The 16,502-nt window shown below is 40.6% G+C and overlaps 1 protein-coding gene across 8 annotated transcripts in view; it reads right to left on the bottom strand.

Annotated features, from left to right (window-relative positions):
• Positions 1-1,977: 1,977 nt before the first annotated feature.
• The window catches only part of LOC102454699 (uncharacterized), a 37,710-nt gene continuing 23,185 nt past the window's right edge, over positions 1,978-16,502 (bottom strand). For 7 of the 8 annotated variants that reach the window (XM_014581731.3, XM_006139445.4, XM_006139446.4 and 4 more), the window contains 6 exons: positions 14,615-14,799; positions 10,747-10,901; positions 8,818-8,980; positions 4,388-4,546; positions 3,020-3,187; positions 1,980-2,835 (listed from right to left, as the gene is read on the bottom strand). In XM_014581731.3, coding sequence (XP_014437217.2) covers positions 2,632-2,835; positions 3,020-3,187; positions 4,388-4,546; positions 8,818-8,980; positions 10,747-10,901; positions 14,615-14,799 — 1,034 coding nt within the window. In that variant the 3' untranslated portion in view covers positions 1,980-2,631. Of the gene's footprint in view, positions 2,836-3,019; positions 3,188-4,387; positions 4,547-8,817; positions 8,981-10,746; positions 10,902-14,614; positions 14,800-16,502 lie in introns of all 8 variants that reach the window. The other variant, XM_075924102.1, reaches the window with a different exon arrangement.

The following is a 16,502-nucleotide window of genomic DNA, read 5'->3' as shown; positions in this document are numbered from 1 at the left end:
AGGATGAGAACTCTGTTAGGCTCCATCTAGATCAGCTCCCTCCACCCACCCACCCCACTTGATTCTGCATATGCTAGATGTTTGTGAGCTATTTTAAACATCGTTTTGTAATGTAATTTATTCCTCATAGAAAATTATGTAAGTCCCATCACTTGTGCACTTCAATAGTAAGACGGAACAATGCATTCAAAGATAGTGTTGGTAAAATTCTCTAGTGGCAAGAGATGGCCTAGATTATCCAGGTCTTCAATTTCTGTTTGATGTTTAGTAAACTAGTGTTTGGAAACACTATTCTCTTCATCCTACCTTTAGATGATTATACATTATGCATATCAAAAGAAAGGAAGTTATTCATCTTGTATAGTCACAGTGGTTCTTTGAGATGCGTTCCCTCTATGGGTGCCTCACTGTAGGTATAAGTGAACTTTTGAGCCTCTAATCGGAGCTTTTTGGTAGCAGTGTCTGTTGAGCCCACGCATAGGCTCTCCTTCTCTAGTGGTCTGCCTCAAACTATCTAGCACTGCATGGGAAAAACCACCTCATTTCCTTCTAGACTGCAGAGCCCTTATAGAGAAGTCTGAAGTAGAGGGGAGGAGGGAGAGTTGTGGAGCATCCAAGGGGACACAAATCTCAAAAAAACATTGTTACTGTACAATCTTCTTCTTCAAGTAATGTCCCTATGGGTTCACTGTAGGTGAATCCAAGTAGTACCTACCACTGGAGGTTGGAATTTCAGAGTGGAGTCTATTACTACATAGAACACTATAGATACTATACATCTAGCATATGCAGAATCATCTCCCTGTTGTCAGAAAGTGGTTTTGGGGGGGAAAAATAGGGAGATACATGTGTTCCATATGGAAAATGCTTAGAAAGTAAGGAGAAACTTGAGATATGGCCTTAGAGTTACCGTATTTAGCAAATATAGCCCACGGGTTGTCCGTGTTTTTACCTACCACCCTCCCCCCTCCTTGCAGGGTATATATGTCCACGTCTTATGCAATTTGATTTTTACTCTTATTTTACTCATATTACAAGAAGACAAGATCAACATAATAAAACCAGCATCTTCGATTTAATAATAATTTAAAGAGTGGCAATGTTGTTGTGTTTACTAAAATAAAATAACAAGACCCAGTATTATCGGGCTGCATGACGTCATAAACTTCAATCTTTATAGCTGGCAAGTGGCAACCACATCAAAGACCACCAGATTCTTTTATGAAGGCGGCAGAAGTCTCTGTGGGTTATATACGTCCGCGAGTTTTCTAATATATTTTTTACACACGATAGAAAAACTGCGGGTGATACATGAGTGCGTGTTATACACGTGTTATATTCGCTAATTTACAGTACTTGATCTTTAAAAAAGACCATGAATGGTGGGTATGTCATCGGGGCTTGCTATTTCTCCTGTGCCTAGCTGAAGTGATGGCAATAAGAAATGCTGTCTTCATGGACATGTGTAAGAGAGAGCAAGTTGCCATGGACTCAAAGGGAGGGCTAGTCAAAGCCCTGAGAACTAGGTTAAGATTTCAGGATGGAGGGTGTTGTCACATGCATGAAGAGATCCACAATGTCTTTAAGGAATCTACATGTGAGCAAGTGAGGAAACACCAAGGATCTGTCTACCTGGTGGTGGAAAGATGTTTTCACTGCGAGATGTATCTTGCAGGAGCTGAATGAGAATTTGACTTCTTGAGGTCTAAAATGCTGTGCTGGTAAGAATGGTGGATGGTCAACTTTGGTTGTGTGGCAGCATGTCTTTTAGCTCTTGAGAGTATTCTGCTTTTAAATCTTGGAACTAAGATATTACTTCACCTACCTTATCTCTCTAATTTATGTGAACAGATATTTTGGACTAAAAATTCTAAAACACACTAATGGCAGGATATAGGCAAAAAATCATGAAACAACAGAGTAATCAATCTCTCTCTCTCTCTGTATATATATATATATATATATATATATATATATATATGTTTCACTCAACAGAACACATGATTAGTACATTTGCCTTTTTAAAAATACAGGATGAGATTTTCAAAACTGTTTAAAAAATCTGGATTAAATTTAATGGGAACTATGCATCTAAATCCATTACGCATCTTGGAAAATCTTCGTCATTCTTTTTGTAAAGAAGCATAATTAAAAATCCTAGCTAGATATGTAATACAGATCCAAGTTTGCTGCCACTCAGTCTGCTGAATAATACATTATTTTAGTCACAATTTTATGAAGTCCTATTGTGGATAAAATCTTTTTCACTCACTTAGCACTCATTTTTTCATGCATAGAATCTTATTCATTACCATGTAAAGAGAAACTGTGACCTTTACTCACCAAAATGACAATATTTGGCAATTACATTTATTGGATTTCAGGTACTTTCAGGGAACCAAATCTATATTGTTAACTGGCTTCATGAAGACATTCTCATGTCTACGTGGTAGAGTGAAAAAGAAACTGCTCCATTAGCAGTATTTTTATAGCATTTAAATCTCTTAATTCAATTTTATTAAAAACAGAAGTGATCATAAAGACAAATGGCTCACTGAAATTAAAGTCAAGTTGTATTTAAAGGATTAATTTTCTATCTATAGCATACCACCTCTTATTGTTCCACCCAACCTAATGTTTGCCCATGTGATCTGCTACATCTGTCATTGATTTGGTAAGCTTCCTCATTGAGCTTTCCATTTTGGAGATTTCCTGCCATTTTTCCGACTGAAGAGACTGATGTAAAACATGCTTTGTTTTTAGCACTGAAATATCCTGATCAAGCTGCAGCACCTTAGTAGATGTTTGCGTGAGTTCATTGTCCCTGCCAACAAGCTGGAATGGGAAAAATGTAGTCAGTTAAAAAGGAGGTCAGGTGTAACAAAAGCAAAGTGATTTAAGATTTTTAAAATCTTGTGAATTATTGGACAGATATGTACACACATGATATTGCACTGGTTTTAAAACCCAGAGTAATCAAAGATAAAGATTCAGTTTTGGAGACCTTTAAGTAATTTACCTGGTTTTGTGAACTAGATACAAGATCTACCAACAAAGCTTTATCTCTTTGCAGTTCAATATTTTCCTGTTCCTCTTTGTCCAGCATACCCTTCATTTCAGCTATTCGACTGTTTAATGTTGCAACATTTAAGTCAAGAGATATGCTTCCTTGTTCCAAAATATGAATCTGAGAAGAGTAAAACAAACCAGGGTCAAGATCTATATGCTAACTATGTACATGCACAAGCACACACAAGCTGTAGTATTGTTCAATGTCAAATACAATTGACTACTTACACAGTAAATTTCCTGTTATGTAATCTTTAGAAAACATCTGGGATTATATCACTCCCCTATTTTATTTTAAAAAAAGCCAATTTCCAATGTAAGTAAAAAGCAATACTGATTGATTTCTGAGCTTGGGACCGCTCTCTAGGATCAGGCATCTGCAATCAGTTTTGTTTTCTTAGTTCTGAGACCTAAAGATATGTTTTCATTATGACCTACCACATGCAACCAGGATCAGCAAATGTTACTTTCTGTCTGTGACCTCCATCTAGGAGCACTGTGAATAGTAAACTACAAATTAAATAGAATGTTTAACTACAGCTCACAACCTCCTTACCAAACAAAGCCATTATCTTTGTGACAAGTCTGCATTCTGCTGACCTGGGGCATGAGAATGGAGGGGTGGGCTGGCAGAAGAAAGGGAGAGGGTTGGGGGAGCTGACCAGGGGCTAGCTTTCTCAAATCTGCGGTTCACCCACCACTCATGCCAATTTCTGAAGGAAGGGAGGAGTGGTGCTATTAATTCAAAACTCCCAACTGGCTGAACAAAAGCCATTGACAGCATCTTTGGAGATGTCTGCATATTCTGTCTTTCTGACAAGCGGGAAGGTGTGATTGTAGCTGCCTACAGTAGGAGTCACAGAAAAACTGGGATAAAACACAGTGACTCCAGAATAGCAAAGTTAGTCACGAAGAGATTATTCTAACTGCAGATCATGAGAGACTCTGGTGTCATGAGATCTGGAGGCTGTGACCTCTGAATAATAAATAAAATGGCTCCAAACAGAAAGAACCAGTATGCTTTTGATCCCATGGGCCTGAATAAGCAATATAATAAAATGGAAAAATAAATTTTACCAATAAGCATTTATTCAATAAGCAGGGCAGAACACTATGGATATGCATGAAAAAAGCTCCTGTTGGAAAAAAAAATGAAAAAAAGCTCCTGTTGACTTCAGCGGAAGCTGGATCAGGTCCTATAAGCACAAAGTGGAGTCTACTCTTCTTAACAAAGGAATCTAATAGAAAGGAAAATGATTCCTTCTCTTTAGGTGAACAAAGAAGGTGCTTTTAGGAAGTCAGTGTAGTCACAGACAACCTTTTCCATAAAGTCTTGCAAGTTTTTCTTTTCCTGCTGCAAGAGCTCTTGGTGCATCTTGATCTCATGTTTCAGTTGCTCTTTGTGGTCTTTCACTGTGAGAAGCTGCGTAAAGCTGGAGGACTCAGCTGTACAACTCTCTTCCCTGAGGGCTCTCTCCTGAAATACATTATAAAAGCACAGCTGGATCAAAATTTATTAAAATGAAATAAGATTATTGTGAGCCCCCCAGGTTGTGAGGGAATTTGCTATCACCTGTTTTTAGCATGAGGAAGTTTGCGTGTACCTGCCATGTGACAGTCCCCTGACTCCACTAGACATGGGTAACACATGAGCACTCCCTTGTTCTCCAGTGTAGGCAGGCTCCCTTGTAATCTCTGCATGTTAGTGACGGGCACACTCCAAAGCCTGAGCTCATTGAGCATCTCCCTGGATTGTCCAGCCTCTCATCCAAGAGACACTCAGAGAATTCACAGATTTGTTATTCTAAAAAGGAACAGTACTGCCAGCTTACAAGTTATACCTTAGATCACAACATCTCTTAACACACAGCACTTCAATATAAGTACAGGTTGGACCTCCCTGGTCCAGCACTCTTGGGACCTGACCTGTCCCGAACCAGGGAGTTTGCTGAACCAGGGAGGTGCCCTTAATAATGTGTGTCTGAAAAACTGCCAATGGTTTTCAATTATTTTTTCCTCTTAGATTTGCTTTCCTACCAACTCTGAGTTTTCTAACATCTGCCTTTTTGAAACCCATTGTCTTTATTTTTCTGTTCTTCCTCTTACCATTCCTTAGAATCATGAACTCTACCATTTCGTGAGTATGAAGCTGCCTTCCACTTTCAATATTCTCAACCACTCCTTCCCTATTTATCAAAATCAAATCTAAAGCAGACTAGTGGACTTTGAGAGAACCAGGGTTTCTTCTTCAGAGAATAATCTGTAAAAATGGTGGCTCATTAGGTATGCCAATGAGGCTTGCTGATATGTGCAAGAAAAACCGTCTTGTGCAATGCCGTAATTCCTGAAAATAATCAGTGTAGCGGCATTGCGCAAGAGTTTTTCTTGCACAGGAAGGGGCAGTGTAGACAGCTCCTTCTGGCATAAGAGCACCTTCTGTAAAAATGGCGGTTCATTAGGTATGCAAATGAGGCTCACCGTTATTCCACGCTTAACCTCATTTGCATATTTCTTGCACAAGAAGCTGTGAATGTAGACATAGCCCTTACGTTGAACTGCTAAACAAAGGGAAAGACATCTGTGGTGTTCTGTCTCTTTTTGCATGACTTTTAAAACTTACAAGTTGTTCCTTGTTATAAGTGCCGTGGTCATAGACTGAGCTGTAAGAAGTTTTTGTTTCCATTTACCCTTCAAATGGAATCCAGTTCACAAAGGGAGGTAATTCATTTCAGGTCAAAAAGTACCTATCAAATAATGCCTGGTAGTTTTCTATATGTCATTGGAATGAAATAGAGGAAGAAGCTTTCCTTCCAAAGAGAGATAGTTATATGGGGTCTAGTAGTCTTTATTAGGTTGAGAAGCTTTCTTGCAGACCACACAGCTCAACAGAGATTGAGGGATTGGATGTGTATAGAATTGTTCAAAGATCCTCTGTGGATTTTTTTTCTTTTGTAGTTTGGCAAATATAGCAGGGGTGTGCCAGAGATATTTAGCTGGCTCTAAAACGCTTTCATACATAGCCACATATATAGGAACTGATAACCTGTGGATGATAACCAGTAATTTATGGAGCTTTTTCTTGATCACCAGAGTCTCAATCCTCAACAATAGTAATTTGAGGCAGCAGCTCTTAAAAACCTTGAAATCCTCTGGAGCTGGTACCAGAGCCAAAGATACTGTCTCCTTGGCTATGTCTAGACTGCAGGCTTCTTTCGAAAGAGGCTCTTTCGAAAGCATCTTTCGAAAGAGCCTCTTTCGAAAGATCGCGTCTAGACTGCAGGCGGATCTTTCGAAAGAGAAATCCGCTTTTTCGAAAGAGAGCACCCAGCGAGTCTGGATGCTCTCTTTCGAAGACGGCCTCTTTACATTGAAGAACGCCTTCTTTCGAAAGAGGAACTTTCGAAAGAAGGCGTTCTTCCTCGTAAATTGAGGTTTACCGCCATCGAAAGAAAAGCCGTGTTCTTTCGAAATAATTTCGAAAGAACGCGGCTTGAGTCTGGACGCAGGGGAAGTTTTTTCGGGAAAAGGCTACTTTTCCCGAAAAAACCCCTGAGTCTGGACACGGCCCTTGGGAAATAATGATGATGATGAATTTTTGGGAGAAGCTGAAGGGCAGTTGTAGTTTGGAATCTGATTTTCTCTCACTATTCAGTTCTTCATTTCCCTCCGTACAAGCTTTTCAAGGAGAATGAGACCTTCTCTGTTTGGGAGATACTAGAAAAGAGACTCACTTCTGGAGGCTCTGGGTTATCATCAGCCCCAGTTAGTCCAGAATGGCCATGGTGAAAAGCTGTTATGGATAAGATTGACCAGGCTGGTTAAGATATGGTTCGCTGGGCCACTCCCATTCATACAATGGGTAGGGTGAAGGCTCTGAAATGAGTAGTTTTGATCTAAAGGGATGAATAAGCTTCTGATTTTGTTGAGTAAGGAGGTGAAGATTTCCACCGGAATGGGATAGGGTGTAGTAAGAAAATGTAGTCATGAGAAAGGAAGAAAGAATAGATTTCCTCTAATGGCAGTGCTGAGGTGCTGCTATTCGTAGGTTCTGAACTCTAATGAATGGGGCACAGGTGCACCTACAGCAGGATCAAATATACTTAGCCAATACTGGTAGAGCCACAAAAGCCCAGAAGCTGCTAGGTATGGGGTACTTACCTATGGAGCAAAGGCAGAAGAAATGAAAAGTAGGCTCAAAGAAGCATCCATGGAATGTTGATGAATCCTGCTCAAACATCTCATGAGTTAAAAAAAGAATGCAATGCAGCATTTGTCAGACTGGTTTAATCTTTCCGTCATGTTCTACAATCACTATTCAGTGACTTGAAAATCATTCTATATTTGAGGGCAGGTGAACCCAGCACTTCTTAACTATCTTTTTTTCACACCTTTTCCACACATGGAGGACTGCTGTAGCATTTTTTGCTTAGGGTTCAGAAGTCACTACTATCAAATGGAATTTAAAGGCAGCAAGAAGTCCTTAAGCAATATCTCAGGTGAAAATTAGGCCAAAGCACTACCGAAAGAAATAGCAAATGCAAGCTTAAGGAAACTGCTTATTTAATAAGAACATGCATGTTTAAATTAGTATTTTTATTTCTCAGTTTGAATTACATGCTGATGTGTTCATAGTTAAGAACCATGAATAGCTTACCACTCTAAAAAGGGAGGCAGAGAATTTAATTGGCCTACTTTTATCATGTTTCTTCAAAAATTTAAAAATGTTCTCTAATTTGGATCAGGCTTTCTTTGTAGTCTCAACTGTATCTGTCTATATATTTTAGAGAGTTTGTGCATCTGTCTGTGAGTCCATTCATCCGTCTGCAAGTCTGTTTATTCAAAAACTCCTCCTAAATGGTAAAAGCTAGGGCCACCAAATTTGGCATGCAGATCCTTCTTATCCAAACTTAAAGTAAGGTCAGGATTTGGTTGTGCCAAGAAAATGGGAAGTGCCTGGAATGGGATTGTTTTCCACCACATGGAAAGAGAGGGAGCTGATCAGAGGGATAGCTATACTTCAGAGTGACTACTTGGGGCAGCCACACTAACAGTAGAGTGGCCAGTTGGGGATGGGGCTTTTCATGTTGCCAGACACAGGACTGGAAGGAGCTGCCTCCAGAGCAGCCATCGTGGGCGGCCTCAGTAAGCTCTCTCTTCCCCCCTCCCTGGCCTCCCAGGCCCCTGCCCTGAGCCCATCCCCCCCCCCGACTCTTCCAAGTCCCACCACCTGCCAACCCCTGTCCTGACTCCTTCACCTGCACCCCCTGCCCTCAGCATTCCCACACTTTCCAACCCCATACCCTGACTTCTGCAGCCTCCACTTCCTGCCCTGATCCCCCCAGCCTGACTCCTTGCTCTGAGTCCCCCCACACTCAAACTCCTACTCTGCCTGTTGCACCCTCCCTCACTCCTTGCTCTGAGCCCCATCATTTAAATAAAGCACATACATTTTCCTTTTAATTTCCAAAAAACAACCCTCCCGCCACACTATTACTAAAGATCAAGAACTGAGCCATGCTAGGTACAGCTGCTAGAAGTTTACTAAGAAAAGTGAAATGAGTATAGTCTGAACATTACTAAATTGAACATTACTAAGTCCGAACATTACTAAAGTGTAAAAATATAAAATCATAGATGTTTTAATGTAAGGCAGTGGAAAAAGAACAGCATTTTAATCTATGCCATCTTCATTGCATTAACTTTCTTTTTATACGTAAGACCAATTGGTCATCTTTATCCCATTCTTACTATGTTCAGTTGCTTGTTAAGTTCCAAGAGCTGGGAACGCAGCACAGCATTCTCTGTGGTCAGAGATGCATAATCATCCATCATTTTACTTCTTAAGAAACGATCTTGCTCTGCCAGTAGATCTTTCTCTCTTAATTGCTGATGAAGAAAACTCATCTTACTTCTGATCAGATAAAACACAGAGAAAAATGATATTTGTTAAAAAATGTTCCACCTGAAAATGACAAGCAAGCCATATTTTTAAAGACACATATGACATTGAGAGAGTTGTATAAAATGTCCTAACATTAAGATCCAGTTATAAGGATTGTGTAATAGGTTCTTAGTGTTAGGACATTTTATACAGCTTTCTGAATACTCTAAATTATCTCATTAAAACAAGCTCTTTCCATGAACATTGTTAGTTATATTATACAATCTACTTAGGTCTGTTTGTTAAAAATTATTTCCAAAAATAAGGATGAATCACCGGTAAAGCACATCTTACTTGTAGGAGGACATAGTGTTGTAACAATCAAGACTCACGTACTGTCTTTTTTTTTCTCTCAAAACAAGGACATTAGCAATATTCTAGTAAAATATATTACACAGTTTAAAAGCCCTCAAGACACTCAAGTGAAAATTAAAAAAATCAGTTAAAAATTATTTAAATGTCATAATTGAACACTCACAAGATATTCCCTTCCCACACAAATACTACTGTTTGACGTTTCTAAAGCTCTGAAGGTATGTACTATGACAAATCATTTTTATTTTGAGGCCAGATTTGATCTGGCTGATTTGGAGCATCTCAAACAACCCATAGGAGCAAAAGCAGACTGGTCAGTTCAGCTGGGTTTCCAGCTGTTTTGCATTGCCTGAACAACACAAAATAGCTGGAGGACACACTCTCATTTTCCCCTTCCACATATGCTCCTCTTTCCCCTGCCCAAATACACATATCCTTGTTTCCCTCTCACATGCACTCAGAGGGGCAGTCTCCCTTCTGTACCTGTTTTACCACTCACACATAAGTTTTCCTCTCTCTCATGATTCTCACCTTCCACATCTCTCACATGATCCAGTTCCTTATATTCTGCACCTCACATACACACCCTTAGTTTACTATGTTTCTACTGAGCCAATCAGCTGCAATGATTATTTTTAGAAGATTATTTAGGATTAATGTTCATTTTTTTTCATTATTTTTCATAGCTGAGAATCAAAAATACTGTCTTTTAGAGAAATTCAACATCTCTGCTCCTGTTTCTGGAGCTCTTCATCCCACTCTCTTAAGCCAGAGGCAAAGGGCTGATGCAATGTTCTCTTCTTCCCCTTCCAGACTGGGTGAACAGGCAGGCACAGGAGTTCTTCAGCCCCTCTGCCCTCCCTAGCCTGGTGTTAGAAGGAAGGCACATGCAGAGAAGAGCTTTCTGTTTGTTCACAGAAGTGGAGGGGGGATGGATTGCAGCTGCCCTAGGCTGCTGGGCTCTTCTTGTTCCCTTCTCCCTTCCTGTGAAAATCATGTTCACTCCTAAGGGGAGAGGAAGAAAACTCCACTAACTTCCTACAGTAGTTCCAAATGGCTGCTCTTTCCCAAAAGGAACCCTGTAATTTTTAAATTAAGCAAATTCCTGAAAGGTGCTAAATTGTTGACTACATGGACTAAATCTAACCATTTATTCCTTACAACACTACAAGTGGAGCTACTTTGCAAGCTCTCTTATCCATTTGTTTGTGTCTTCATTTTTCACTCTATTAAAATAGTGTATCTTTTTTTAGTAAATGGGGATGAACTGAAAGCAGTACATCATGATTCCCTGTAATATGTCAAAAAATGGGTGCAAGCTGAAAGCGACCCCATCCACAATAAAGACAAAAACCAGTAACCTAACACTGAATGGGTCAGTAAATCAATACCAGGACCATCCTTCAAAACCTGCCCAATACCTGATGTCATGTGTGATCTTGTCTTGCATCATTGCTGTTTTTTTAAACATTTTGTCTTCCATTTCATGCATAGCAAACTGCACTTTCATAAGTTCCCTTCTCTTTTCAGAAAGCTGCATCTCTAATGCCTTCTGCTGCTCTGACCGCTGTTTCAGCTTGGTGTCCACATATATGAAAGGAGATAAAGTTACAGGTTAATGAAGACTGAGATTCAGGCTTATTGAATATTTCTTTCTAAAATAACTATAAAACATACGTCATTCATTGAGTAGTTCCCATAAATAGGTTAAAACTGGTTTGACTACTACAAAACTGTCCAGTAGTCTAATTCAGCGTTTCCCAAACTATGGGCCGTGGCCTGCTACTGGGCCACAGGAAAAAACTACCGGGCCTCAGCGTGGTTGCCAGGGTGTTCTGCACTCCCGGTGTGCCTGTGTGGTGCCGGGTCCCCCAAGCCCTCGTCCGGCCTGGATGGAATCTGCAGCTGGATGTTCTGACTCCCGGAAGAGTCCTAGCTAGGGGAGGGTGGAGGGAGGAGGAAGAGGAGGGGAGAGCAGCACTGGATGAGGGAAATCGGGGCAGGGCAGGCTAAGGAGATTGGGGGGGGGTAGTGGCACGAGGTCGTGGATAGGAGCTGGCCAGGGAAGATGGGATGGGGGGAGAAGTGGCCGCCGGAAGCAGGGCTGGACGCAGGCAGCGGGGCTGGCCAAGGGAGATTGGGAGGAGAAGTGGGGGAGAACTGGCTGTCTGGGAGGGAGTTGAGGGAAGTGGGGCTGGCCAGAGGCGCAGCGGAGGGAGGGGGGGAGTGAATCGGCCGGCGGGGAGCGGGACTGACCTGGGCATATGTAGATCTCAGGGTGCTGCCCCCCCTCCCCGCAAAGCACGAGTTAGTCCGGCTCGGGGATTCTGTTGTTCCCCCCACACACACACACCCTTGAGCAGTTGCGAACTGGCTGGCTGGTAAACACACTCATGCAGCCTGAGCACATTTGCCAGCCAGGCAGTTAGAAACTACAAACTGATACATCTAGTAATAACAACACTTACCTAGTGAGAAAATACTAGACATGTTATATGTCTGGTATTTTCTCAGTTTGTTTTCTATGTGTTTAAATTTTTGGGCTGCAAAAAACAGTACTGAAAAAAAGGGTTCCAACTAAAGTAAAAAGTTTGGGAAACCCTGGGCTAACAAGCTTTCTGTCTGTCTTACAGTCCATTTATCCAATCCATATTCCTGAACTTGCTGGCAAGAATATTGCAGGTGACTTTGCTAAAGCTGGCACTGGGGTTTTTGGGAGGACCAGAAACAACTTATTTGAATATTCATCATTTGATTAATGAATATGCAAATGAATTGTACCAGTCCTCCAAAAGTTCATGCATGGATTTACTGGTCCCCGTGTCAAAAAGTTTGGGAACCCCTGGTCTAATTCCTTTATTGTCTTATCATAATTAGATGATGACTTTTGACCAGGTACATAAGCTCAAATGGCAGGGGTTTGTGCTTTTGGAAGTGAAAGGACTAACTTCAGTCCCAGTTCCCGAATGTGGTATCTACATATATGTGTTAGGGTTTGTTATATGGATTCTTGAGAAAATATATGTATAATGAGAGCTTGTAATATGTATTTTTATATATCTATTATTTTAACATTTCCTGATCAACAAGCATTTTCAATTCAAATAAGTGTCTCCATTAAATTGCACCACAGATACAAATATTTGAGCAATGAATTTGTGTTTATTTAATGTAACCATTTACCAAAATAGTGAAAAAACAGAAAAGAGAAATGAAGATGAGGTAGAGTTACTGGGATCCTGCAAATACTTATACATGCCAGCAATTTTATGCACAATTAGTCCTATTGATCTAGCTGGAGAAATAAAATTCCGACAATGCATTAGTACATTTTAAACTCTGCGAATACTACTTTGCATTTTTGGTGCTTTGTTCTTGTTCATTTAACATCACAAACGTCTCCTAAACTATTTAAATTGTTTGTATAGCCTTAAATGCACAGATTGAATTAATGAAATGTAGACCTGGCCAAATATTGTCATTTATAATGTTTAGAATGTGGCAGCACCCAGAAGCTACACCAAGACTAGTCCCACTTTGTGCTAAGAAATGTACAAACAAGTCAGAGATCCTACTTCAAACAATGTAGGGCTTGTCTACATTAGCAAGCTTCTTGCTCAGGAGTGTGAAAAAAACCACCCCTCAAGCACAGCAAGTTACAGTGCTGTAAAGCCCCAGTTAAATAGGCTCCTAGCACAGGGAGATATGCCCGTCATGGAGGTAGTTTACATAGAATGCTGGGAGAGCTTTTTCCCAGTACAGGTGCTGTGACTACCTTGTCCCGTTAAATCTCTGTTGAGGCAGCACTTGAAACTCAGAAGCATAGTCAAAACCTTACACGCTACAGGCTCAGTCCTGTGCCAGCTGAAGTCAATGCACAACTATTTTCAGCAGTGCAGGATTAGGCCTTTGAGGCCTTGGGCAGATGCACTGCAGGATCAAGAACTAAAACTCAGTCCACTCATTTGAACCATACACAAGTAACTGTTACTTCTGCTGGTAATTCATGCTACTGTGATAGCCACAGTATCCCTGTACTTAGTATTCAAAGGGAATACTATACTATGAACATTGTGGTATAAATCTACTTGTAAAAGCCTCTAAACACACAGGCTACGTCTACATTGGCACCTCTTTCCGGAAAAGGGATGTTAATGAGACGAGTCGGAATTGCAAATCCACGGGGGATTTAAATATCCCCTGCGGCATTTGCATTTACATGGATGCCGCTTTTTTCCGGCTTGGGGATAAGCCGGAGAAAAGCGCCAGTCTAGACGTGATTCTCCGGAAAATAAGCCCTTTTCTGGAGGATTTCTTATTCCTTTTTGAAAGTAGGACTCTTGAAAGTAGGAATAAGAAATCCTCCGGAAAAGGGCTTATTTTCCGGAGAATCGCGTCTAGACTGGTGCTTTTCTCCGGCTTATCCCCAATCCGGAAAAAAGCGGCAGCCATGTAAATGCAAATGCCGCGGGGGATATTTAAATCCCCTGCGGATTTGCAATTCCGACTGGTCTCATTAGCATCCCTTTTCCAGAAAGGGGTGCCAATGTAGACATAGCCACATTGTACTGGAAACGATGGGGAAAAGTGTGGGATGCTGGATTCTGTACTGATTGTAGGATGAGTGCTAATGAAATGAAAAGTACATCCTGGGTGTGACTTTGTCTCTATAAATACAAAGGAGTAGAATAGCTCAGTGGTTTGAGCATTGGCCTGCTAAACCCGGGCCTGTGAGTTCAACCCTTGCGGAGACCATTTAGGGATTTGGGGCAAAAATTTGTCAGGGATGGTACTTGGTCCTGCTATGAAGGCAGGCAACTGGACTCAATGACCCAGTCCCTTACAGTTCTAGGAGATAGACAATCTCCATTAAAGGGGAAAAGAGCAAGAGAGAGCTGAATTTAGAGGTGATGTGTAAGGTGGTAGAAATCTGTTCCCCTGGGGTTCAGCTAGATTCCCTTGTTCATTGACTCTGTACCATTTTCAAAAAAATGTCAGTTTAATGAGTGGAGTTTGAAGCACTATGCAGGATCAGATCACTAATTCTGATTAATAATGATTCCACACAAAGCTCACTGCATGATTTTTCAGTGTATTATAAAAGGATTTTATTATAATAGCTGTATATTTAAAAATGAGACTATAAATTGCAAAATGATGATTTTTTTCATGACCAACTGAAGTCCATCTAATATATTAACTGCAATAAATATATAACAGGTTCCTATTAAAATCTCTTCCCTGTCACAACACACAAGAAATCAAATCCCATAAATGCAGGCTGTATACCTTTGATTGTATCATAAGGATTTTCTGTTCACAATTACTCAGATTGGTTTGTTGCTGTTCTAATTCCTGCTTGGCATGCAATAGCTCCATTTCTTTTTTAGATGCCTGTCTGTCTGTCTGTTCCTTCCTGCGCTTCAAATGTATGATCTCTTCTGCTAAGGCCTGCTTCTCTCTAGAATGAAGTTCTAAAAGAAGGAAAGAGAAATTTTAATGGTTTTGAGTTTTTTCAGCATAAACCGGTTGACATTTTTATTGGTAAGCAAACATTGTAGAGGTTGGACCTCCCTGTTCCAACACTCTAGGGATTTGACCAGTCCCAGACAAAGGAGTTTGCCGGACCATAGGAGATCTGGGAGTGATGGGCACCATCCTCCCCACTGGGCTCCTCTTCCCAGCGACCTGGCACCGTTGCCCCTGGCACTTTGCGGCAACCCTGTGGGATCTATCCCTACAAACTCTGGCGGGCTCTGCAAGAATATAAAATCTGTGGGTTTTCCAAGAAAGCCAAAATGTCAAAATTCGATACGATTTTTTGTTAAAATGGCTGCCAAAAGATCTTAAGGCTCTGAAACTTCCCTCTTTGCTGTGCCAACAGTCATGAACAAAAGGCAAATTTTATTATTCTTACCGCCATTAAATTTTATTGTGAACAACAACAAAGAATTGTTACAAGCTACAAGGAGACTAAATGAGATCTGACTTTAGGATTACCATAGAAAACTTGGGGAGGAAAGGAGAGATACTAGAGAAAAAATGTGTAATATTTCCCTTTCTCCCAGTATATTTATTTTATCTGTTTAGTGCATAAGCTCTTTGAGACAGGAAAAATGCATCTTCATAAGTCTATCTATAGTGCCTACTGCATTCAGGGCACTATAGCCATTCAAACACATCTACTATCTAGTTTAGAGAGTTTGTCTTTTGATTAAGAACTCCTACTCAACTGTAGAAGCTAGGACTACCAAATTTGGTATACAGCTTCCTCTTATCATAACTTAAAGCAACGTAAGGTTTAGTTGTGCCAGGAAAATGTAATGTGCCTGGAATGGAATTGCTTCTCATAAAACAAAACAGAAAAGGAGAAAGAATCAGCAAATCAAGTTCAGTCCTCAAAATTGACATAACTGCTGAAGACTGACTCAAGATGAGCCAGAAAAATAAGATGTACCTGGAATAGTATCTTTGTGGGGGCTTAGTCTGGGGGACTGAGTTTTTGAGATCTACACTGAAATTTTATAGCCCCATGACCTTAAGTCAGCTGACATGGGCACTAAGACTAGGTGCTGCAGTGTTTTATTTAAAATTGCAGTATAGACATACCCTTAATGTCAGAAGATTTTCTGAAAATTACCCTTAAAACATACATTTTACATCAGGCATTTCTTCTGTTTGATTTAATAAGAAAGCCCAGAAAATACAGATGAATAAAATAAAACAAAAAGCCTTCCATGTATGTATACTTATATTGCATGTTACTATGAGTAGAGCCCTACAAAATTCATGGTCCATTTTCGTCAATTTCATAGTCATAGGATTTTTAAAAAAATAATAAAGTTGTTAATTTCAGCTATTTAAATCCAAAATGCAATGGTGTCAAACTTGTAGCGATCCTGACTCAAATAGGAGTTCTGGGGTGGTCAAGGTCATTGTGGGGGGTTGGGTACTGCCACCCTTACTTCTGTGCTGATGCTGGGGACAGCCTTGCCTTGAGAACTGGGCAGCTGGAGAGAAGTGGCTGCTGGTCAGAATCCCAGCTCTGAAAACAAATCAGTTGCCAGCAGCAGTGCAGATATAGGGAGAGTATGGTATGGTATGACCATCCTTATTTGTGCATTGCTGCATGCAGAGCTAAGCACCTGGTCAACAGCTGCCATGCTGCAGCCAGCCA

Source organism: Pelodiscus sinensis, chromosome 3 (genome assembly GCF_049634645.1).
Source record: "Pelodiscus sinensis isolate JC-2024 chromosome 3, ASM4963464v1, whole genome shotgun sequence".
In the NCBI taxonomy this organism is placed as follows: domain Eukaryota; kingdom Metazoa; phylum Chordata; order Testudines; family Trionychidae; genus Pelodiscus; species Pelodiscus sinensis.
Note: the sequence above shows the minus strand (reverse complement) of the source record. Positions and strands in the feature narration are given on the sequence as shown.